Genomic DNA, 24,096 nt, shown 5'->3' with positions numbered 1-24,096 from the left:
TAGAAATCCAGCAATGTAAACTAAAAGAAACGGGCATTTCTTTTCTTTTCAGTCTGCTAGCGGACTGCCGGCAAACTGTTTATGGAGCTCTGCTCAGTTACTCAAGTGGTGATCTCCTCCTCCAGGACTTGACGCCTTTCAGCATTAGGCAGTCCTGGGGGAGCCGCCAATCGGCGTTAGGCAGTTGTAAGGTGGTTAAAGGCCAAATCTGCATGTCTCCTGCCTGATTGTTATCTGTTACTCAGGCTTATCAGAACCATTTCCTGCTGGCCCCTGGTGGCACCATCCCAAAGCCTATGACCTTGCAGCACCTTCCTGTGAAGTCACCCAACAGTCCCTGGGGCTGCTGGTCCAGTAACCCTTGCAGAGTGCTCTGGTGAAGACCAGATGTTACTATGAGTATACTTCTAACACCTGCTAGTAGGGCTGCCTGTTTTTTCAGTGCCAACTTCTTGATGTAGAACAGTGGCATCATTTTGTGGTCTACAAACCACATGCAGCCCCTGACTACTTAAAGTGCAATCATAATACTGTATAAAAGAAGAATTTAAATACTTTACTAAAGAGGATGAGTGATCCCAGTTATTCTTAGGCCACCCAAACTTGTTGCTACAGAAGGGAATGCTGACCTGAACCATGCATTCTCCTAAATCCAGCATCTAATCTATTAAAAATATTGAGTTGTATGGCAACCTTTGTCCTGCCCATTGCCCTGTTGACATCTACAATATTTTTTAATTTCCCACTTTTGTTCCAGAGGCAAGTCACAGACACAGAAGAAAAACTCCAAAACAGGACTCCTGCCCAATTAACACATACATTAGAAACATAAGTTGTGCCAAGATTTCCAGTTTCATAAACTCTGTCTACAGACAGAAGATTTTAGCACAATGTAGTCACTTTATAGTACGGAACACACATACACCCACCTTGGAACAGGAACAGACTGTTCAGCGTTGGAGTGACCCAGCTGCCCATCGCTGTCAGCACCCCATGAGAAGAGCTGGCCTTGAATACTGAGTGCCACACTATAGGATTGACCACAGGCCACGTGAGTTATGTGTTCAGCTGCCAAGGCATTCACATGGCCTAAGGAAAACACAAGAAAACATTATACATTTTTACAGAACTGTTTTGTGACAGAAGTAAAAATAATAATAATAATATTAATATGACACTAGTGAGCTAGCAGCCACTACTGACCCCAAATAATGCTCTCCTACTCTGTAACCTGTTTATCTGGGATACTTTGAGCCAGCGGTGGACACTCGCCTCACATTTGGGAGGCCCACAAACAGCTCTTGGATCTATAGACTATACATGTAACATGTATAAAGTGATCAAAAAAAAAGAATACCTGTCACTACCAGAAAAAAAAAAAAAAAAAAAAACTACTTGGGCACGATTTTGATACCCTTAAAAAAATGCAAATTTTGTAGATGTAAGACTAATCCCCTGAGAATAGTCAGTGGCCTGATTAAATTACGTGCTTGGTTTTAATGAAGAGTCCAAAAGTCCTACGACCCGAGGATCAGCGTAACAGTTACAAATGTTTGCAACATAGGCATTTTTCAAAGCTTTCAGTTAACACAAAATAAATAAATAAATAATAAAAAAAATAATATATATATATATATATATATATATATATATATATATATATATATATATATATATATATATATATATATATATATATATATATATATATATATATATATATATATATATACAGATAGAAGCGCACAGGGGATTTGTAACATTCAAGACATTAGAGAACCTTTTAGGATTTGTATTTAGATTTGAGAAAATTTGGGATTCGTCCCATCTCTAGTTATAACAGGGTCTTATATTTTTTAAAGTAACAAAGTTTAGCCTAGAGTTACACTTTCACTTTCCCGAATGTAGAGGAATTATATACAGTAAAAATATATTACTTAGCAGCAGGGAAATAAGCCTGTTTACAGTCTACCTGGTATTCTATTTTAGCGTAGGCATGGCTCAGTGGAGATAAGTACTTCACTGGGAGAATAGCCTATCTAAGGGCTCATTTCCATGCAGCGCAGAGCCCATGGCTCTGCGTTGCGCGTCACTCCTGGTGGGGGCAGAGCTTGGGATTCCATTCATTATAATGAATGGGATCGCGGACTGAATCGCCACAAAATGTAGCAAACCATGCGATTCAGCAGTGAATCACAATGCATGAATGGAAACGGCAGACAGTGCAGTCTATTCACTGTCTGCTGCCCCTGCAAGCTTGTTTCCATAAGTGCACTTGAAAGCGCGCTATATGGAAACAAGCTCTTAGGGCTGGTGCACACCGAGCGGCTTTTTGGGCGTTTTCAGATCCGCTTGCGGCTGCGGATCTGCTTGGTCAATGTATCTCAATGGGGTGGTGCACACCAGAGCGGCAGGCGTTTTGCAGAAACGAAAAATGCCTGGGTGAGGCATTTTTTGGATTTCGGATGCGTTTCTGCCTCAATGTTAAGTATAGGAAAAACGCAAACCGCTCTGAAAAACGGCACTTCAGAGCGGTTTTGCAGGCGTTTTTGTTACAGAAGCTGTTCAGTAACAGCTTTACTGTAACAATATATGAAATCTACTATACTGAAAACCGCAGCAGCAATCCGCAAAACGCTAGCAAAACGCCTCATAAAAATAAAAAAAAGCGTTTAAAAATCTGCTAGCATTTTGCAGATCTGCTAGCGGGTTTTGGTGTGCACCAGCCCTTACGGCCTGTTTCCCCTACACGCGGATTCTGGAAAAACTGACTTCAATGAATGTCTATGGGCCTGTTTCCACTATAAGTGATTTTTCTGATGCAGAAAAACTATGGATGGCATGTTGCAGATTTCTGCATAAGGGCCTGTTTCCACTACAAGCTGATTCTGTGTGCAAAAAAGTGACTAATGAATGCCTATGGGCCTGTTTCCACTAAATGTGATTTTTCTGATGCAGAAAAATTATGGATAGCGTGTTGCAGATTTCTGCATCAGATTCTGAATGCAGAAAAACTGACTCCAAATGGATGCCTATGTGCCTGTTTCCACTAACGGTTTCATTGTATGGGAAACGATGCATGATGCAGAAATCTGCAAACAGCGTCTAGTGGAAACAGGCCTATAGGCATTCACTGGAGTCAGTTTATCTGCATCCAGAATCTGCGTGTAGTAGAAACCGGTCCAAAATAGCCACATCCAGAAATCTGGATGCAGATAAACTGATGCAGATATAATGCAGAACTAGTTGAAATAGGCCCTTAAAAGGGAAGGTTCAGGGAGGGTGGGTAAAAAATAGAAATCAATTTCCACTTACCTGGGGCTTCCTCCAGCCCGTGGCAGGCAGGAGGTGCCCTCGCCGCCGCTCCGCAGGCTCCCGGTGGTCTCCGGTGGCCGACCCGACCTGGCCAGGCCGGCTGCCAGGTCGGGCTCTTCTGCGCTCCAAGGCCCGGAACTTGCGTCAGGAAGTGAAAAATCAAATCGCTCTGCAAAAGCACTTAGAAAAGCATTTTACCAAAAAAAAAAAAATCGCAATGCACAGATAAGCACCGGGAGGCGCTAAAAATAATTGTGCACCAAAATCGCAAACCACTGGCCTCAACGATTGCGATTTTAGATGTGAAAAAGGCCTTAGGCATGGAGCTTCACAGGTTGCTCCTGGAAAGCTCTTCCACACCTTCATGACTAAGCTGGTGGATGTTGCGCTCCTTTCCTCCAGATGCTGAATAGGATTTAGGTCTGGGGACATGCTTCATCAGTCCACCACCTTTACCCTCAGTTTCTTTAGTAAGGCAGTTGTCATCTTGGAGGTGTGTTTGGGACAGGTAATAATGTTGAAATAATGCAATGTGGCCCAGTTTCTGAATGGAGGGGGATCATGCTCTGGTTCAGTATGTCACTAGCTTTATGTAGAGTCAAAAAAAAACAAAAAAAACTGTTTTTTGTTTTTTAAATCTAAACACTTAGGGCGATTCACAAAGCCTTGATAACTTATTACGGCTGTAAAAAAAAGTGCGTGCATTTTAACGTGAAAAACTGTTGTCGCGCGCAAACATTTGCATCCGCGTGTTAACGTGAATTTTCATGCGATAACGCAAATTTATTGCGCGAAACATTCACGTGAACACGAGTTTTTGCATGCGATAACCGTTTTCATGCAAAATTTCACGCAAAGCACTTTTCACAGCATGATAAGAGTTATCACTGCTTTGTGAATCAAGCCCTTAGACTCTTACTTATTGTTAGGGGAGTTCCTTTCCTGCCAAAGAACCACATACTATAAATATGGTTTAATAACCATAAAGAGCATCAATTTGTTTCGTTTATTCAGGGTTGGGATTATAATAACCATGAGTAATATTAATACCTGGCTCCGTATATAGAGGATCATGTCCAAGCTGGCCAGCACTGTTTCCACCACAGCTAAAGACCCGACCGTCGTCAAGCAGAAACACAGTATGATTCTCCCCACAGGCCACCTGTTTCACACAGTCAGCCAGAGGAAAAGTAGCTGAAACAGGCTCCGAAATAAAACTTATAGATCCATGATTTAGTCCCAGCTGACCAAGAGTAGACTGACCCCAACATAACATGGCTTGGCTTCTCAGCAAGTCATAAAGCCCTTGTATACCTGGAAAACAAAGAATTACATGAGATGCATTTCAAAGAGCAGCATATTACCTCCCTGAGCCCTCCAGTATAATAAAATTCACATGCTATTTTTACTTCAATGAGTTACCCTGTCAGGCCCCACACCAAGCAGGCACAAATTTCCCCGTTCAGGTCTGAAGTAACCTATCACTAATTGATATACTTGTCTAATGGCACCCTCCATTATAGCAGTAAAGGCAATCACCCCACTCACAGGTTCAACACTACAAGCATGAGTTTTGTAAGGCAAGACCTGCCTCAAGTAAAGCCTGGTACAAACTTCCAATCATGATTGGCCAATCACTGACCAATTTTACCACCTCCGTGGAGTATGAGGGTTTACCTACATATTGTGCTCATAGTATTCAACATCTGTTGATCCTCATACTACATGGAGGTGGTAAAACTGGTCAGTGATTGGCCAATCATCACACTGAAATAGTGTACTAGGCTTAAGACAAGAATTTAGCTTAAACAAAACCATCACACATATTAAAGAGTATATTCTAATGCATACTAAATAAACCTAAATTATCACATGATTAATTACGCAATTCTAGTGGATTACGGGTTTTGCCCATAAAGAGGTCAGAGTCAGAGATACGTTTAGCTGCAAGTTCATTTCCTTTACCAATATTTTATATACCAATGCCAGCAGTTTTTCTCTACTTGGTTCAGCCATGGTTACTGTGGTGTGTTGATGTCAGTAGAACAACCATGTATTTTCATTGAAGACTCTGCTGACCGCAGTTCAAGGCTCATGAATCGAAACCCAGAAGCAAAGCACAGCTGGATCTTCTTATAGTTTAGTTCCTTGAAATGTTAATTCTACTCTCACTAGTGCTGAAAGCAAAGTTTTCTTCTAAAGATATCGAATAAGCAAAAGGATCATGACTACATTTTTGTTTTTATACTGTATATGTTTAGTGTACTTTTCCAATTGATAACATAAAATTCTTAATTTACAAACTTTTGCCACCAATTAAAAAAAAAAAAATCCAATGCAAGTTTGCCAGATCACTAACACATACCCACATTAGTGCCTATGAGAGGGATCATGCTGATCACGAGAAGGGAAAAAAATGAATAAAAAAAAAAAAAAAAACAACACATCGCAGCAGCAATCAGATGCCACCAACTGAAAGCTCTGAACTGAAAAAAAAAAGGCCTGGGGGAGGGGAGGGGGGGGGGCGTGTAAGCCTGTGGTCCTTAGGCAGTTGAAGGGCACTGTATGACAGTTGGAATGTAGAATAACTGTCACTAATAATTACACGGTATACAAATCTCGCATGGCAGAAAGAGAACTCTGAGCAAAAGAAATAGATAGAAAAAAGTTAATAGTTGAAGATAGTCATTCAGCTGAGACAAAGACTTCACGTTGCGAGCATCCCAGCAGGCATGAAGGAGCTTTCACAGTTCCTCCTAAGTGGGACTGGGTAACGTGGTAACAAGGATTTCTGGGCGGACTGTTACATTTTATGCATGAAGGCCGGATGCTAAACATACAGGAGATACTGGGCATGCATGGTCCTACAAGCAATTAAAGGGTAACTTAAGTAAGAAGACTATGGAGGCTGCCATGTTTATTTCCTTTTAAACAATACCAGTTGCCTGACAGCTCTGCTGGTCTGTTTGGCTGCAGAAGTGTCTGAATAACACCAGAAACAAGCATGCAGCTAATCTGTCAGATCTGACAGTAATGTCTGAAACACCTAATCTGCTCCATGCTTCTTCAGGGTCTATGGCTGAAAGTATTAGAGGTAGATGGTCAGCAGGGCTGCCAGGCAACTGGTATTGCTTAAAAGGAAATAAACATGGCAGCCTCCATATACCTCTCTCTTCAGTTGTTGCCAAAGATCTCAAGACATGCTTCTCCAGAGTGATGTCACAGTTTGAATTGATTTGCCAGCAAGGGAATCAAGTGATCTATACTGTGTCTTTCGTGTATACATTTTTTGGAAGCCCAAAAAAGGGAAAAAACAGAAGTGTGCCTTCTTAAAACAAAAGGTATTCGCAATTATTCAGGTTGGAGTGAGCTCTGAGATGTCTCCCAGCGCATCTCACAGTGCATGACTGCTAAAATATGCAAATCATCTATTGTTGTCCCTGTAAGCTAAACACACCTCCAGAACCACTGAAATGCAATGATGTGTCAGCTTGTTAATGTTACAGAGCCACATTAATTCAACATGCATACAGACTGTTTCAGACTGGTTGGTCATCATCTGTGCATGGCATGGATTAAAGAGACCCTGAGCAGTAGATATAAATGAAATCAGTACTTACCTGAGGCTTCCTCCAGCCCACTGTAGGCTGCGAGGTCCCCCGGCGTCCTCCTTGGACCCCGGCCAAGTGTCGGCCCATCACTTCCTCAACAGTGAGGCTCCGCGTCATCACGCCGGCCAGCATGACAGTCCTGCTCATGTGCGTTCTGAGTTAGAAAATCGCGCATGCTCAGGAATGTCACGTCGGCCGGTGTGATGACGCGTAGCGGCTGGCGTGATGATGTGGAGCGTCACCGTTCAGGAAGTGTTGGGCTGACACTCGGCCCACGTGTCGCCCAGCGGGGTCGGGAGAGGAGCCAGGAGGATGCCGGGAGACCTTGCGGCCTACGGTGTGCTGGAGGAAGCCCCAGGTAAGTACCGATTTCCTTTTTTATCTACTGTTCAGGGTCTCTTTAATGTGGCTCAAACAAAGGAGACTCCATTGACATTTACTGATAAGTAGGAGCGGAACGCTGAATAGGCTGGAGTAGAGATAGACTGGGAAGACATTTTTACACTTAAGCAGAGTACTCGAGAAGGGATTTTCTCGACGAATTTCCCAATGACCAGCGATACTTTGAGCGACAAGCGATTGCTTCTGCAATCTTGCAATGAGGGTACAGGCGCACAATCACGCATATTTCATTTAGTGTTGCGCGAGGAAGTCAACTGTCAAGGCAGATCAGATCTTTAAGATCCCCGACGACTCTGTGCAAAGTACAATTGTTTGACTTCCCATGTGCGCGATGCCACATGTATCATGTGGCATCGCGCATACCCGCCGTCCGGAAGATGGATCGTGGAACACTCGTCGTCAGGGAGACGTCGCTGGATCCATCTTCCTCGTTGCTGCAGTGAGTATTCATTAAGCATGGGTTCAATAAACACCTCAATTCAGGAAGTGAATTATAAGATCCTGACACACTGGCATAAAGCACAAGCTGATGTCCACCTTTGCCACCAGCAAGCGTTGCGTTAGGGGACGTTATGCGACCTTAACGTCCCCTGCAATGCAACGTCTAAGTCTGAAAGAGCCCTTAAAGTTTTTACTGTTTCATTGTCTCTGCTCAATTGTCTCACCTTCATTGAAGTATGTCAGAGCTAAAATCTATGAATTATTGACCCTTTTTATCTCTTTCCTGCTCTCAGAAGCCATTTACTGACAGTATTGTGTTTTAGGGCTGTAATTACTTATCAGTGAGGTTATGCTATGGTCTGACCCAGTCCGGCCCGGTCCCGACCCAGGCAGAAACTGTCACTTGCATACCTGATGTTTAACTTTTTCAGGCAGAGAAATTAAAAAAAAGGAGGAACACAGCCTAGTTATTTGTGTGCTTGGCACTGTACATACACATGTCTATCTCATCATGTCACCTCGGTTTTTCTTTACGGCTCACGGATTAGCCTCTTAATGGACAACTGAAATGAGAAGGATATGGAGGCTGCCATATTTTTACCTTTTAAAACAGTTGCCTGGCTGCCCTGCTGATCTATATGACTGCAGTAGTGTCTGAATCACACCAGAAACAAGAATGCAGCTAATCTAGTCAGATCTGACAAAAATGTCAGAAACACCTGATCTGCTGCATGCTTGTTCAGGGTCTATGATTAAAAGTATTAGAGGCAGAGGATCAGCAGGGTGGCCAGGCAACTGGTATTGTTTAAAAGGAAATACATATGGAAGCCTCCATATCCCTCTTACTTCAGGTGTCCTTTAAAGGACAACTGAAGCTAGAGGGATATGGAGGCTGCCATATTTGTTTCCTTTTAACAAATACCAGTTGCCTGGTTGTCCTGCTAATCCTTAGCCTCTAATACTTAGTCATAGCCCTTAAACAAGGATGTAGCATATGAGGTGTTTCTGACATTAATGTCAGATCTGACAATATTAGCTGCATGCCTGTTACTGGTGTTACTCAGACATACTGCAGCCAAATAGACCAACAGGACTGTCAGGCAACCAGTATTGTTTAAAAGGAAATAAATATGGCAGCCTCCATGTTCTTCTCACTTCAGTTGTCCTTTAAGAGTTAAAATTTAGGTTAACCTTTGGGAAACAGACCTCGGCTAAAAAACATGACCATTCAGATTGTTTCTTTTATTTCAAAAGCTGCCTCTGTAAAGAACCTTTACAAAGATACCGGTCAGCCTGGTCTACACGTGTCACTATTATAGCAATTGGACTGTACCACTGTGGTTTAGAGAGTTCAATGCCACACTCCATGAGAAAGCTGGAAGTCCGGCAAAACACGTAGCGTTCGTTCACCTGATGCATGAGATGCCACATCCCCCATGCCTGATGTGGTTTGTGCGGCAGGATTGGCATCCCATGTGGTTTTAAATGTTGTTCTATCAATTTTAAGAATGGTGTCAAAGTTGTGTTCATGGTTAATAAAATATGAAGATTTCATTATTGAATATCTGATTATTGTACACAGCATATATACTCCACAATTTGTCCCTCTCTTGTTCCGTGGTTTGATGTTCAGAGAGTGCTTTTGAAAATAAAGAAAACCTTAAAAAAAAAAAAAAAAAAAAAGCAGTCAGTAAAGCTGGGTTTGCTCTGAATCGGCTGCTTTCAGCTATAATGCAATGGAGAACTGATGAGAAGGAATTTTACATGTTTCCCTATGAGTCACTTTACATCTATAAACACATACAGTGACATAAATGGACTTTTGCATGATATTCTAATTTTGAGTTTCAACTGACCCATGCAGAAACATAGAAAATTTCTTCTTATCAGTTGTCCATTTGTTGACAGCAACTAATTAAGAGTAAACCCAGCCTTAAGGGGCCCATACACCTAACGATTTTCCTGCCGATATAATATAATATGCTGTGAAATCGTTGCACAAATGTTGACCGAATGATTGATTCCCGACCGAAATCTATAGTTCCCGTCGTTCCTGTCCGTGCGGAAGAGTTTGCTCGATCACCGGCGGGTCGGGAGTGCGTCGATAGCAGCGTTCGAATGTCCGACGCAATACATTACCTGTTCCGACGGCGCGTATCCCCACTGTCACCGCTGCTCCTTCTCTGCTGCGCTCCGAGTCCGGCAAGCTTCACTTCTTCCTGTCCCAGCAGGAAGTTTAAACAGTAGAGCACCCTCTACTGTTTAAACTTCCCCAGACAGGAAGTGAAGCTGGAGCCGGCGCGGAGAAGAAGACAGCAGAGACCGCGGGACTCGTGCCAGCCGGATCAGGTAATGTATGCAGGGGGGGGGGGGGGGGGGGGGCGGCAGGAGCTTCACAGATGGTGATCGGTTTCGTGTCTGAGGGCAGCCATGCTCAGGTGGGACTTCATAGTGGGGCAAGAACCCAGCTAGTGCAAGGGAGCAACTGACGGGTGGTGAAATCAGTGCATTAATTCTGGGACAAAGGTGTATGTCATGTGTATGGGCACACGTTTTATATGTTATAGTTTTTCACCATAGTACCCATTTGAATTTGACAGCATGAAGAAGTGAAGTAAGGATGTGATATAATGGGGGGGGGGGGTTAGAGCTACTTTTCATATAAGGAGAATATTAGGATGATGAATAGGTAACATAAATCAATGTAACCAGTATTTTCTACTTGAAATTCATTTTTATAAGAACATAAGACTATAGCATATCTGTTAACAATGCACAGGTGTTTTGATCTTAAATATTTAAAATAAGGGATTAAAAAAAAAACACGCAGATTGAATAATTTACCAAATATTTCCTGTGTGTCTGTTTAAAGGAAATGATCGGACTGCAAAGTCATTTCTGTAAACACACAGCACATACAGTAGAACTGCATGTAGTAAGATGGTTGCAGGCCAACTCAGCTGTAGGGCAAGTCAGCTGTGTTTGTTCACAGTGAGGAATGTGAGGCGATTCTCCTGGCTCTTCCAGCTAGGGGAATCACAACAAAGGTTTTGCACAGATGATCTAATGAGAACACCACCGTATTTGGTGACAAATCCTCCAGTAGGTTGTGCCTAGAGATGAAAAATCTCTTTCGAGTGTCAGGTACAGAATGTACATTTCTACTTACATCAGAAGAAGGAAAAGATTAAGCTTTGACTTTGGTTTGCACGCATTACTGAATACTTTACCTGACATTAATCTCAGCTCCTCACTAACCTAAACACAAAACTAACCCAAAAAGTAATAGAAGTAGACACAGTCATAAATTGGGCTAGTAAGTCAGAAATCGTAACAGCATCCAAACAAAAAAAAAAAAACAAAACAAACAAACAAAACAAAAGTCCAGATCCTTTTCCAGCTCACTGTTCCAGCGATGGGTCCCTCTTTATCTTCTGCCCAGTGGGTACAGGTGAAGAATGGGCTGGGTTGAATAGGTATAGAGGGACACAGAGCTGGAACTGGAGTATCCAGGAAGCCTCTGGTCTATTCACAGGATTACCACCACTTAGATAAGCATCTACCTCCTATGTTTTTCTCATTTCAGGATTGCTTTATACATTTGATACATAAATTTTGACTTTATACATTTGATTTGTTGATCAATTGGGGCATCTTCCTCCACATTAATATCTCACAATTTTTCAGTGTTGCTTTAAAAGGGAAATATAAGGGTGCATGTGGGCAGCCTTATCGCTAAATCGCCCTCCCCATTATCCACAACCATCAAATTTGGGTGTAAACAGCAAATTAATAATTTGGGGTGGCCATAGACTTTAATGTAAAATAGTGGCTACAAAGTCTAAACCCAGAAATTTGGACATGGGGTTATTTTGCATTATAAAACAGTATCGACTACAAAAGGTTTAGTTTTTTCCCATTTATATAGTATTAAACACTTCAAAACATCGTTAAAGTTAACCCGAGCCGGGTGTCAAAGTAAAAAACAAAAAAAACATGCTGCCTGATTAGGGGGTGTGTTGGGAGTGTTGGCTGGTTGCCGGATCAGGTAGCACTCATTGCCTCCTCTCTCCGCCGCTCCTATCTGCAGCAATCCATCACTTTCAGTTTTGTGATCTTTTGGGTCACTAAGCTGGAGAAGCAGCACTCCTCTGATTGACGTGGAGGGGGCAGGGAGCAGGCAGTGGAGTGCCTGTTAGAAGGCTCTGATAGGCAGGGAAGAGGCGTTACTATCCTGCAGTAAGACGCCCCTTCCCAGTTAGTTTACAGACATCTGAATGTTGGTAGATTCTGGAGTGGGGGGCGCTAGCATGACACAGGGGGCACAGAAAGCAGCGAACAGGGCACACAGAGGCATGACCTGCAGATGGGAACATGCCAAAGTGTCCCTTTTTTAGATTTAAAAAAAATGTCTCAGGTTCTCTTTAAAGGGACTCCGAGCAGTGCAGAAACTATGGAAAGATGCATATCATTTTAAAGCTCTCTCTTTCTCCGCTTTACAATGATATATAAACCGCCGCCCTACGCCTTTTAGTTTTCGCTATTTTCGCGATCGAAATTGCCGCGGCCGCGATTTCGATCGCGAAAATAGCGAAAACTAAAAGGCGTAGGGCGGCGGTTTATATATCATTGGGAAGAGGAGAAAGAGAGCTTTAAAATGATATGCATCTTTCCATAGTTTCTGCACTGCTCGGAGTCACTTTAAGGTTAGGCTCCAGGTGTTGGGGGGGTTTGTAACGATTGTGGAATTCTCTCCGTGATCAGCGCACAAGACACTGCGGAAATCCTCCACAAGCGTGTAATTTGAGGGAACCCAGCAAAAGGTGCAATGCACCTGTAGAGGGAAATTCCTGTCGACAGGTGGAGCTGTGGAGTGCAGAGGAACAGCTCCTCTGCCCTGCCACAGACGCCAGACAGGAATTGTACGAAGGGAAGAAACGCAGGGCAAGATAGCCCTGAAAGAGAGAGATCAAAGCGACAGAGGGTGTGTGTGTCCACCAAACTAGTCGCCACCCTGCGACGATGAACACACAACCATGAAGATAAAGTGAGAAGGCAATCGCCAGAGATGGCGATTGCTAACAGCGACACAAGACCGAATAAGCACAGATGAGGAATGTATGTATGTCCACCAATCTAGCCGCCAACCTGCGACGGTGGACACACAACAGAAGAAACCAAGTGAGAACGCAATCGCAAGAGAAGCGATTGCGGAAGAGAATGAGCACAGGGACAGATTGTATGTGTGTGCACCAAACTAGTCGCCAACCCACGAAGGTGCACACACAACAGCAGATATGAAGTAGGAACGCAATCGCGAGAGAGGTGATTGCCAGAGGTGACACAAGGCTACAGCAAGGCAGAGCACGAGAGTAGCAAAGGCACAGCAAAAAATACAATGAGGAGGTAAGGAAAATAACAAACGCTAACTAAACGCGAACACCACACTCATTCGCAACAGTGCACGCGTTTATGCGCGGTCCCCGCGTGATAAGCACAACAGAGACAAACACGCCTAACTAACCACCGACAGACAAACATGAAACAGAGGATGCGAGCGCTTAACGGTTACCTCACCGAGCCTCCAGCAAGCGTTCGTAGCAGACAAGACAGATACACGAAAACAGGAATAAGTGAGAGATAACAGCAAGAGAGATGGAGATCAGACAGATCCACAGCACTAGCGCTAGGCGCGTGCGATCCAGGCAAGACAGATAGCTATACTCCAAGAACACAGATCAGAATGACTTCCTGTCGACCACCGCTGGGACAGAACAATCGCAACAGACAAACAAAACAGATATGCAATCCTAACTGCACTAGGGAATCTGCCTAGTGCAGTCCCAGGAATTACTCTAAGATAATCTTCAAACAATGAGCAAGGCTGACACTCCCAGAGTGTTTCACAGGACTAACCCTTATGACCAGCCCAGGACTCTGGGTAACATAGCTCTTTATAGAGCAAGCCTACAAAGGATGTGGCTAGGCAATCTGCATGACAAACGTATGCAAATTCCTTAGCAGCAAGCTGCACAACTGACAAAAGGTCTCTCTTGCAGAGACCTGCAGAATGCAGACCTGAACAGTGGTCAAAAGGCTGCCTGCCTGCGCAGGCAGCCGAGCGGATCCTCACAGGGTTAAGGTTAGATGGGAGGGGGGTGTTAAGATTAGGTGTCAGGAGAGGGTTTTAAGGTTACCGTATATACTCGCATATAAGCCGACCCGCATATAAGCCGACCCCCCAACTTTTCCCTGAAAAAACAGGGAAAAATGATTGACCCCCATATAAGCCGGGGGTAGGAAATGCTGGATTGGTGCAGCCCCCCAGTGTGTCCCAATATAGCTAGTATAGTGCCCAGTATAGGTAGGTAGTGTCCAGTATAGCTAGTATAGTGCCCAGTATAGCTAGTAAAGTGCCCAGTATAGCCAGTATAGTGCCCAGTATGGGTAGGTAGTGCCTCAGTTTAGCCAGTATAGTGCCCAGTTTAGCTAGTATAGTGCCCAGTTTAGCCAGTATAGTGCCCAGTTTAGCCAGTATAGTGCCCCAGTATGGCTAGTAAAGTGCCCAGTTTAGCCAGTATAGTGCCCAGTTTAGCCAGTATAGTGCCCAGTTTAGCTAGTATAGTACCCAAGTATGGCTAGTAGAGTGCCCAGTTTAGCCAGTATAGTGCCCAGTTTAGCCAGTATAGTGCCCAGTTTAGCCAGTATAGTGCCCAGTTTAGCCAGTATAGTGCCCAAGTATGGCTAGTATAGTGCCCAGTTTAGCTAGTATAGTGCCCAGTTTAGCCAGTATAGTGCCCAGTTTAGCCAGTATAGTGCCCAGCATAGGTGGGTAGTGCTCCCCCCCGCTCCCCCCGCGGCCGCCGCTGCTACTATTACCTTGTTAGACAGCGGCCGCTTCCTAATCTGCGTTCCTCTTCTTCCTCAGAGTGCATCACAGCAGCGCGCCCGGCGCTGCTGCTGTGACGATGCAGGGGGCAGGAAAGAGCGCGGCTCCCTATAGCGGCGATCTGTATCGCCGTTACCAAGGGAACCGCTCTTTCCTGCCCCCTGCATCGTCACAGCAGCAGCGCCGGGCGCGCTGCTGTGATGCACTCTGAGGAAGAAGAGGAACGCGGATTAGGAAGCGGCCGCTGTCTAACAAGGTAATAGCAGCAGCGGCCGCGGGGGGGAGCGGGGAGGGGGGGGGGGAGCGGGGCGCGGACCACCCGACCACCCACCACTAGACCACCAAGGAAGACTCGCATACAAGCCGACCCCCCAACTTTTGACCCCCTTTTTGGGGGTCAAAAATTCGGCTTGTATGCGAGTATATACGGTAGGTGTCAGGAGGAGGGTTTAAGGTTAGGCGTGGGAGGGCTTTAGAGTTAGGCATTGGTAGAGGGAGGTTTCTGTGTGAGAATGCGGTATGGTTTAGCTGTAGTAAACCGGAATTTGCACTGTAGCTGTTACTGTTTACCATAAAATTCAGTTTTATTAAGAAAAGTGGTCTAATTATAATATTTAGCAAGCTTTTTTCTTCGCGCTTTTCTTGCATAGCCTCCCCCTGGGTCCTTATAGTATGTTTAAAAAAGGAACAAATATGGCAGCCTTCATATCTCTCTCACTTCAGATGTCCTTTAAAGAGAACCTGTACTGAGCAAAAATATTTAAAATAAACACGAGGTAACTTCAAATGAACATTACATAGTTACCTTGCCATCAGTTCCTCTCAGAAGCTCACCATTTTCTTCTGATAATAATCCCTTCCAGTTCTGACAATATTTTGTCAGATCTGAGATATATCAGTTGCTGTCAGTTACAGCTTCGAAGAAAACTGATGTACCAGGTAATGTCCATGTTTCCCTATGGCTCAAGTGGGCGATGTTACAGTTTAACTGTGTGCTGACCAGAAAGCTGTTATGGGTAATTGCCATTTTCAAAATGGAGGACAGAAAATTCCCTTGATCACAGTGAACAAACAGGATGCAGGACAGGAGAAAGACACGGAGGAGTAGACTACATGGAAGGCAAGTATGACTTGTGTATGCTTATTTTGACTTTTAATTTTCAGTTCAGGTTTTCTTTAAGGCCTGTTGACACTGCATGGTGCAGTGCACTACTACATGCTGAACATATTGTGCAGTATATAAGATCACACACTGGATAAAAACAGCCTGTCCTATTCTGTACAAATGAATGGAGCCAGTGTCACTGTGCACAGGGCAATGAACAGTGTTGTAACATATTCCACATGCACTGGTAGTCTATAGCAAGTGAGGTATGATCCAATGTTAGCCGTGGAGCAGATATGCCTACATCAGACTAACAAACACTAATTTACTTACAGTAAGGGCCCGTGTCCACTAATGCGGTGCGGAATCGCCGCATATCACCGTTGACAAAATCGCATGCGGGTGCGATTCCGCATGCGTCTTTTGCCGCGATTTCGCATAGGCAGGGTATATGCGATTTTAACCATGTCACTGCCTGTGTCAATTTACATTACTTTCAATGCGAAATCGCGGGAAAAAACGCATGCAAAAAACGCATGCGATTTCCCTATTAAATACATTACCTGCGAATCGCCTGCATTCCACACGCAGGCGAATTCTGCAGGGTCTACCGTGCAGAAAAATCCTGCACATAAAAACACAAATGAAAACTGACAAGTGGAAACAGTCCCATCCACTTGTATTGCCTATGCGAATCCGCATGCGTTGTCTGCATGCGAATTTGCGCTAGTGGAAACGGGCCCTAATACCTTTCACTTTTTATTTGGTTCTGTAACATGCCTGAAGAAGAAATTTAAAGTGAACAATACAATACAATAACATTTGTAAAGCGCTTTTCTCCCATAGGACTCAAAGCGCATGAATGGTAGTGTATACATATCCTTAGGGACTGTATAAAATAAATTGGTAAATACACATGGCTTAGAGACCAACTAAATGGAAAACTATTCTTTATATATAAAAAAAATGCTATGTGTAAATACAGTCAGCTCCTCTGTCTGCCACTTACCTAATGCTTTGTCTCCAGCCACTGTCACAGCTCTACTCTATTGCATGCACCTGGCACAATTACAGCCCGCTGCATGAAGTAAGTGGCAGGATCAGCTGGCACCTCATGGCTCTAACAGCATTTTTTTTTTTTTTTTTACATTTGAATGCCTTTAGGCTTACGTTAAAGATGAAATGTCTCAAGAGATCTGGCACTTATGTGGGTTTCACAAATGCTCGGCTTATGACTTTAGTAGGAAATAAGACATAATAAAACATCACTTGGATATGAGGCATTAGTCATGTCATACTTTCATACTTGTACATCACTTTCATACAGTAATATTCCTGTCACTTGGGAGTGAGTTTAAAAGTAAGGAAAAAAAAAATCACTTCACTTACTACTAAAAATCTGGAAGCATGTGTATGTGACGAAAAAAACTTGCAGTAAATTACAGAATAATTTGGCACAATTTTTTTCCATACACAAGTAGTAGAAAAAAAAGGGAAAAAGAACAGGTTAAAAAACAAACGAGGTGACATGTGACATAATGAGATAGACGTGTGTATGTACAGTGCCAAGCACACACATTACTATGCTATGTTCCTTTCTCTGCCTGAAACAGTTAAACATCAGATATGCAAGTGACAGTTTCTGTCCGGGTCAGGACCGAGTTAGACTATAACATAACCCTCACTGATAAGAAATTACAGCCATAAAACACTTTCCTGTCAATTAATGGCTTCTGAGAGCAGGAAAGAGATGAAAGGGGTCAATGGTTCATAGATTTAAGCTCTGGCATACATCAATTCATGTGTCATTGAGCAGAGACAATGAAAAACAATAAAAACTAGATTTAAATTTAAAATAAAACTTGCAGGAGGATATATACACAATTGTTTATCTCATCAGTTTATTTTCACCTCTGATGTCCTTTAAGCCTAAACTCTCAAATGGAGATGTGCAAACTCTGCTAGACAGTCTTTTCTGTATGTTCTTCTCTTGAGTTTAATAATCCATATAAAGGAGAACAGAGAGTACTGTGAATTGGAGTATCCCAGGCTGTTTAAATCAAGTCACACAATGCAATGCTCACTATTCAGTGTTCTCCCCAGGCTCTTTTAGGCGGGTACTTCACCCAGCTAATTTTTGTGACCACCCGGCTGTCATCGGCTCCCTCCTCATCCTCCTCCTATACCATAAGCAGTGTTGCACTGGTCCTGCCTTCCCCCATCATGCCCAACCCAGCTATTTGATCATTCCACCTGGCTGGAAAAAAAAATCTGGAGAACACAGTTATTGGCGTTGTGAACCTCTAGCAGTAAATGAGTTATCCTAGGGGGTTAACAAGCAATAGAGAACTTGTGTGCAAAGGCAACCAAAATATAAAATGAGCAAAAAGAATTATTACATCAGTCTGAATACTTTCATTTATCATTGCATGCACTGAAAGAGATAGTTTTTCTGTTCTAAATGCATTATTTCACCATTAGTTTCACAAAGTTATGGCTGATGGCATAGCAATTGCACATAACAGACCACAGTACAAACCACACAAAAAGAAAAGGAAGACAAAGTCAAAAGTAGACACATATCCTGTCACAATCACATCTTGCACTGCACTCAACTCATAATCAACTTAATGTTTAACCTCCCTGGCGTTCAGTTTCTGCTGGATTTCTGTGCAAAAAGTGATCCAGTTAATTTTCATAATGTTCTTTTCCTGTAACTTAGCAAAATGTGTAAAGCAGGGGTCTATTGTACATTTTGAGTATAATAAAAGCTCAAAACACAAAATCAAATGAAAATTAAAATTTCAAAATCACTTCTGAGCTGCAGCAGCTCAACCTCCACTAATAGGAATGTAAAGGTAGCCACACATCTAGCGGTGATGGGCGATTCGACCAAGAGACAAATCTCTCTCTGATCTGAAATCTGATTAGAAAGAGATCTGTCGGCTGCCCATACGCCACAGGCCGATTCCTGATCGATTTCAGCATGAAATCTCTCGAGAATTGGCCATGTCCACTGCCTCACTGCTGCCCCCCTAGTGTATAAATGTACCACCGTGTGTGCATTTATACATTACCTGTCCTGTGTCACCCACTGCACGGTGCTCATCCATCTTCGGAATCCACTGCCGGTTATTGTATTGGATTCAATAAAAAAAAAAAAAAAAAAAAGTTTGCTGCCAGATGCTGCATGACCCTGGCATCATCAACACAGATCGCTGGGGAACGTCACTATCAGAGGTACACGAAGAGGGTAGTGGCATGCCAATGGTGAGTATAGGTGCTCCCAGTATAGGTAGCCAAGTATAGATGCCCCCAGTATAGTTTAGCCAGCAATAGATGCCCAAGTACAGGGTAGCCAGCCATAGGTGTCACAGTACAGGTTACCCAGCTATAGCTGCTGCAGTACAGGCTAGCCAGTACTTGGTGCCCAGTATAGGTTAGGCAGCCATAGGTGTCTCAGTATAGGTTAGCCATAGGTGCCCAGTACAGGGTAGTCAGACATAGGTGCCACAGTATAGATTAGTCATTGATTAGTCATAGATTTAATTATTCCACAGTTTTATTTTATATTTAAATCTACTCTTTAAATGTTTACTGTTTCATTGCCTCTTCTCAATGACACATTCAGTGAAGTATGTCAGAGATAAAATCTGTAAACTATTGACGCTTTTTATCTCTTTCCTACTCTCAGAAGCCATTTACTGCCAGGAAAGTGTAATATGGCTGCAATTCTTTATCAGTAAGGGTTATGTTATAGTCTGAACTGGACAGAAATTGTCACTTGCATACCTGATTTTAACCACCCTGGCGTTCTATTAAGATCGCCAGGGCAGCTGTGGGAGGGTTTTTTTAAATAAAAAAAAAACTATTTCATGCAGCCAACTGAAAGTTGGCTGCATGAAAGCCCACTAGAGGGCGCTCCGGAGGCGTTCTTCCGATCGCCTCCGGCGCCCAGAATAAACAAGGAAGGCCGCAATGAGCGGCCTTCCTTGTTTTGCTTACATCGTCGCCATAGCGACGAGCGGAGTGACGTCATGGACGTCAGCCGCCTCCGATCCAGCCCTTAGCGCTGGCCGGAACTTTTTGTTCCGGCTACGCTTGGCTCAGGCGGCTGGGGGGACCCTCTTTCGCCGAGCGGCGGCGATCAGGCAGCACACGCGGCTGGCAAAGTGCCGGCTGCGTGTGCTGCTTTTTATTTCACTAAAATCGGCCCAGCAGGGCCTGAGTGGCAGCCTCCGGCGGTGATGGACGAGCTGAGCTCGTCCATACCGCCCGGCTGGTTAAACTCTTTCAGGCAGAGAAAGAAAAAAAAAGGAACACAGTATAGTTATTTGTGTGCTTAGAACTGTACATACACATGTTTATCTCATTATGTCATCTGTCACCTTGGTTGTCCTTTAAACATCGGGTATGTAAGTGGCAGTTCCTGTCTGGGTCAGTACTGAGTCACACTACAGTGTGACCCTTACTGATAAGGAATTACAACTATAAAACACTTTACTAGCAGAAAATGGCTTCTGAGAGCAGGAAAGAGATAAAAAGGTTAATAGTTCATAGATTTTAGCTCTGGCATACTTCAATGAATGTGTCATTGAGCAAAAACAATAAAACAAAAACTTGAAAAGTAGATTTAAATATAAGATAAAACTGTGGAATATCTTAAAGTGTACCAGAGTTGACTAATAATAAAAGTTGTATACGTATCTGAGGCTTTCTCCAGCCCCAACCGCACGGATCACTCCCACGCCGCCGTCCTCAGCCTTCTCCTTCTCCGGTACCGGGTCCTGTAACTTCAGCCAGTCACGGCCAGTCTGCCGCAAGAGAAGTGCGCTCTTTACATATCTCTCCAGCAGCCGCTGGAGAGATACCTAGAGGGCGCGCTCCTCTTGCGCAGACTGGCTGAAGTTACAGGACCCGGTACCGGAGAAGGATAGAGTTGAGGAGGCGGCATGGGAACGATCCGTGCCGATGGGGCTGGAGGAAGCCCCAGGTATGTATTAAAAAAAAAATAAAAAAAAATAAAAAATTAAAAAACAAACAAACAAAAAAGAAACAACTTTTATTATTAATCAGCTCTGGTTTCCTCAAGGCTGCTTACACACTAAGACGTTACAGGCGCACGTTAGTGCGCCTGTAACGCTCCCCCAACGCACAGCAATGTAACACAAGTGGGCTGTTTACACAGCCCACGTTGCGTTACATGTAACGCTGCACGTTCTGCCGGAAGTGCAGCATGCTACGGCGTTAGAGCGGCTATAGCCGCGTTAGACTGTTTGCACATGCTCAGTGGGGGGTGAGAGGAGGCTGGGAGATGCTGCTACAGTAGCCGCGCACATGGCTACTTAATATTCACTGCCCTGGCGGCCGCTGATTGGCCGGCGGGACCACGTGATGCGGAGTGTCTCGCTCCGCATCACGTGGTCCCGCCGGCCAATCAGCGCCACTATGGGAGACCTTATATGGATAGAGCCTCCTAACGCGGCTCACTCTACCGTCCTCTCCGGCACCACCATACGTTGCGTTAGGTGCATGTTATGCGACCTTAACGTAGCACCTAACGCAACGTCTTGGTGTGCAAGTAGCCTTAAAAAGTCATTTTTAGGAGAAGGAAGATAGATACAATTGTTTATTTCATTAGTTTATTTTCACCTCGGGTGTCCTTAACGTTTCTGTGAAATATAAAGGTTTTAATATCTTGTCCAAGGCATTCAACTATTTCACACTTTTTGGCAGCAGAGAGATCATTTTTCTTTCTTTACTGATTTTATTTATTGTATTTATAAAGCAACAACATATTCTTTCTCATATTGCTTGAAAATGGTGGTCTGCTTAATAATGTGGAACACCGTTTTTTTGTAGTTTTTCCTTTAATAAGGCTCCTTTCACATCTAACAACGCGTGCAGGAGCAGTTCTCCTGCACACGTTGACTAGCCTGCGGCTGTCGTCGGGAATCTGCGGTGCGACGCTGAGTAGCGGCGGTAGTATTAATTAACCCGACGGGAAAACGCCGATTCCCGACGAGAAACAGCTCCCGGGTGCGTCGTACCGCAACGCATCGAAATGCACATCGGGTGTGAAAGGTAAAATGAAAGTCTTTGGACTTTCCTTTTACCTTGGTTAACTCAAAGTATAGAATTTGCGTTAAAACACTGAAAAAGGGCTTTGATGTGAAAGAGCGCCCTAAGGCTCACCTGGCAAACTAGATACCAGAGGTGTCCGAGATTGATTTCAGTGATTAAAAGAGCCCTGAGACACACAATACCATCCATGAGTTTAATTGAAAAAACAAAATATTTAATCTTTATGAGACTTAAATTCAATTTGCATAATAATTTGGAACAGTGTAGTTATGACATATTAGTCATAACTAAAACTATGATGTACCGGTAAGCACAATGCAAACATATATGTGTCAACTAGTTTTTTACATATAGACCAGCCTATGGTTCATCAGCGGGAAACCATTTTTTTTGTAAGAAACTTTACATGAGAAAGAGATAACCAAAACGTATTAAAACACAGATATAAATCAAAACAAAGAACCACTCTATATATTGCAGAAACTCGTGTATGTGTTTAAAAGGTGAAATCTAAAATGTGACAACTTTGTTTTTCAATCTACTGTTAATGGAATCAGTGGAAATGGACTTTTGCACAGGGCTAGCGATTAATAAACTTAGGGCTCAATTAATTGCCGAAGCTGTCACTATATTACTCATTTGCTTCCACACGGGATTAGCCCCACTCAAAGATCCTGTTTTGCAGCCACTAAAGACATCCAATTTTTATTGGCCAATTTTACCACTTTAATGTTGTATTAAAATTTACTTGCATAGTCTGTTCATAGTAATTAATATCTGTTGGCTCTCATACTACATGGAGGTGGTAAAATTGGTCAGTGATTGGCCAATCACAATTGGGATGTGTGTACACTCCCTAATTCTGTTTGCTGTAAATCAAAAATCTATAGGAAAGCCAAATTAATTTCTTTAAAATATCCCTAATATTTTACAAAGGCAAGGCCAGGAATTGCCACACTGGTTTGTGTATAGAATACATATCTTGTCAGCTGTCAATAAAGTTGTCGTGGCTGCAACAAAATAGCAGCAGTTTACCAGGTTTTAGAACTATGAATCCTGACTGCAGATTAAAACAAATAAATCCCTATAAATGCCAGCCTATCAAAATCTTATCGACTTGGCTCCAAAGTTCATTGATCTCACCAACTGGGGTATACACAACACATACACACCCCTACATAGCTGCTTACTTCACAAAGACTAGAGCAACCTTTCAGCGTCCCCAACCACCCTGGATAAGCAGATCAGAGAGATAGATCCTGTGATCCTAGCTAATTCATTTCCATCTAGTTCCTTCTTAACAGTATACACCAGCAATATATTAGATGGGCAATATAAAATGGGCTGTAGGTGTCGGAGGTCTTAGGTAAGTATAAGGAACAGTAAATCAGTGTAGTTCCTACACATTCTATTCTAACTGCCATTGCAATGTTGACAGCGCGAGGATACATACTGAAGACTATCATCATGACAACCACTCCATGAATAGCTCAGCATTCCACTGCTGGTAACAATGGGCATCGTTGTGATGGATCGCTGCAGCTTACCTGCGTCCAGATCATCCAAATCTTGCCGAGCTTGACTGCTTCTCTATTTTCTCATCATAACAGGGAAGTTTAGGAAACGACTCCCACACAAGCGCCGCCCTGTGTCGCCTCTGACCGACAACGCGGCCAGGCCAATCCCAGCAGGCTGACACACCAACACACGCAGCAGCCAGTCTGCTGACGGGAGAGGGCGGCACATGAAAAAAAAAATCACAAGGTGCCTAGGAACTGATGCGTGGGTGCCCAGTTTCAGGAGGGAATGCTTTTGCAATAGTGCAGTAGGAGGAGGTTTGTGTGCTTTCTGGGTAGTCCGTGCTTGTTGTCCTTGTGAGTGTTGTGTGGATGATGCTGGGACTGATTGCAGCCAGGGTTCTGCGTGTATCAGTGTCGGCTGTCAGGCTGCAGCCTCTCCACACTGCCTCTGTCCTCCTCAGCACCGCAGCAGACGGTACGAAGAGCAGCTCAGGGTTTGACAGCACTGTGCTGAACTTCCTACGCTGTCCTCTCTCCAGGAAGACTCTCAGGTAACACAGTTTGCTCACACAGCTGCCTGTTTGTACTGACGTGCTACTGACTTATTTACTAGCATGCAAGCTAGAGAGAATTAGATTTTAATTTGTAACTAGTGACCTTAGCCCGTTTAAAGAGTCTGAAGCGAGAATAAATCTCGCTTCAGACCTCATAGACTAAACCGCCGCTATC

General features: G+C 43.6%; 1 protein-coding gene across 1 annotated transcript in view; it reads right to left on the bottom strand.

The window, feature by feature from the left end:
• Window positions 1-23,569, bottom strand: part of HERC3 (HECT and RLD domain containing E3 ubiquitin protein ligase 3) — a 126,268-nt gene extending 102,699 nt beyond the window's left edge. The window contains exons 1-3 of the mRNA XM_068233196.1: window positions 23,395-23,569; window positions 4,366-4,629; window positions 930-1,089 (exon numbers count right to left, since the gene is read on the bottom strand). Of these exons, the coding sequence (XP_068089297.1) occupies window positions 930-1,089; window positions 4,366-4,591 (386 nt within the window). The 5' untranslated portion in view covers window positions 4,592-4,629; window positions 23,395-23,569. The remainder of the gene's footprint in view (window positions 1-929; window positions 1,090-4,365; window positions 4,630-23,394) is intronic.
• Window positions 23,570-24,096: the final 527 nt, after the last annotated feature.

This window comes from Hyperolius riggenbachi, chromosome 1, assembly GCF_040937935.1.
Source record: "Hyperolius riggenbachi isolate aHypRig1 chromosome 1, aHypRig1.pri, whole genome shotgun sequence".
Taxonomy (NCBI): domain Eukaryota; kingdom Metazoa; phylum Chordata; class Amphibia; order Anura; family Hyperoliidae; genus Hyperolius; species Hyperolius riggenbachi.
Note: the sequence above shows the minus strand (reverse complement) of the source record. Positions and strands in the feature narration are given on the sequence as shown.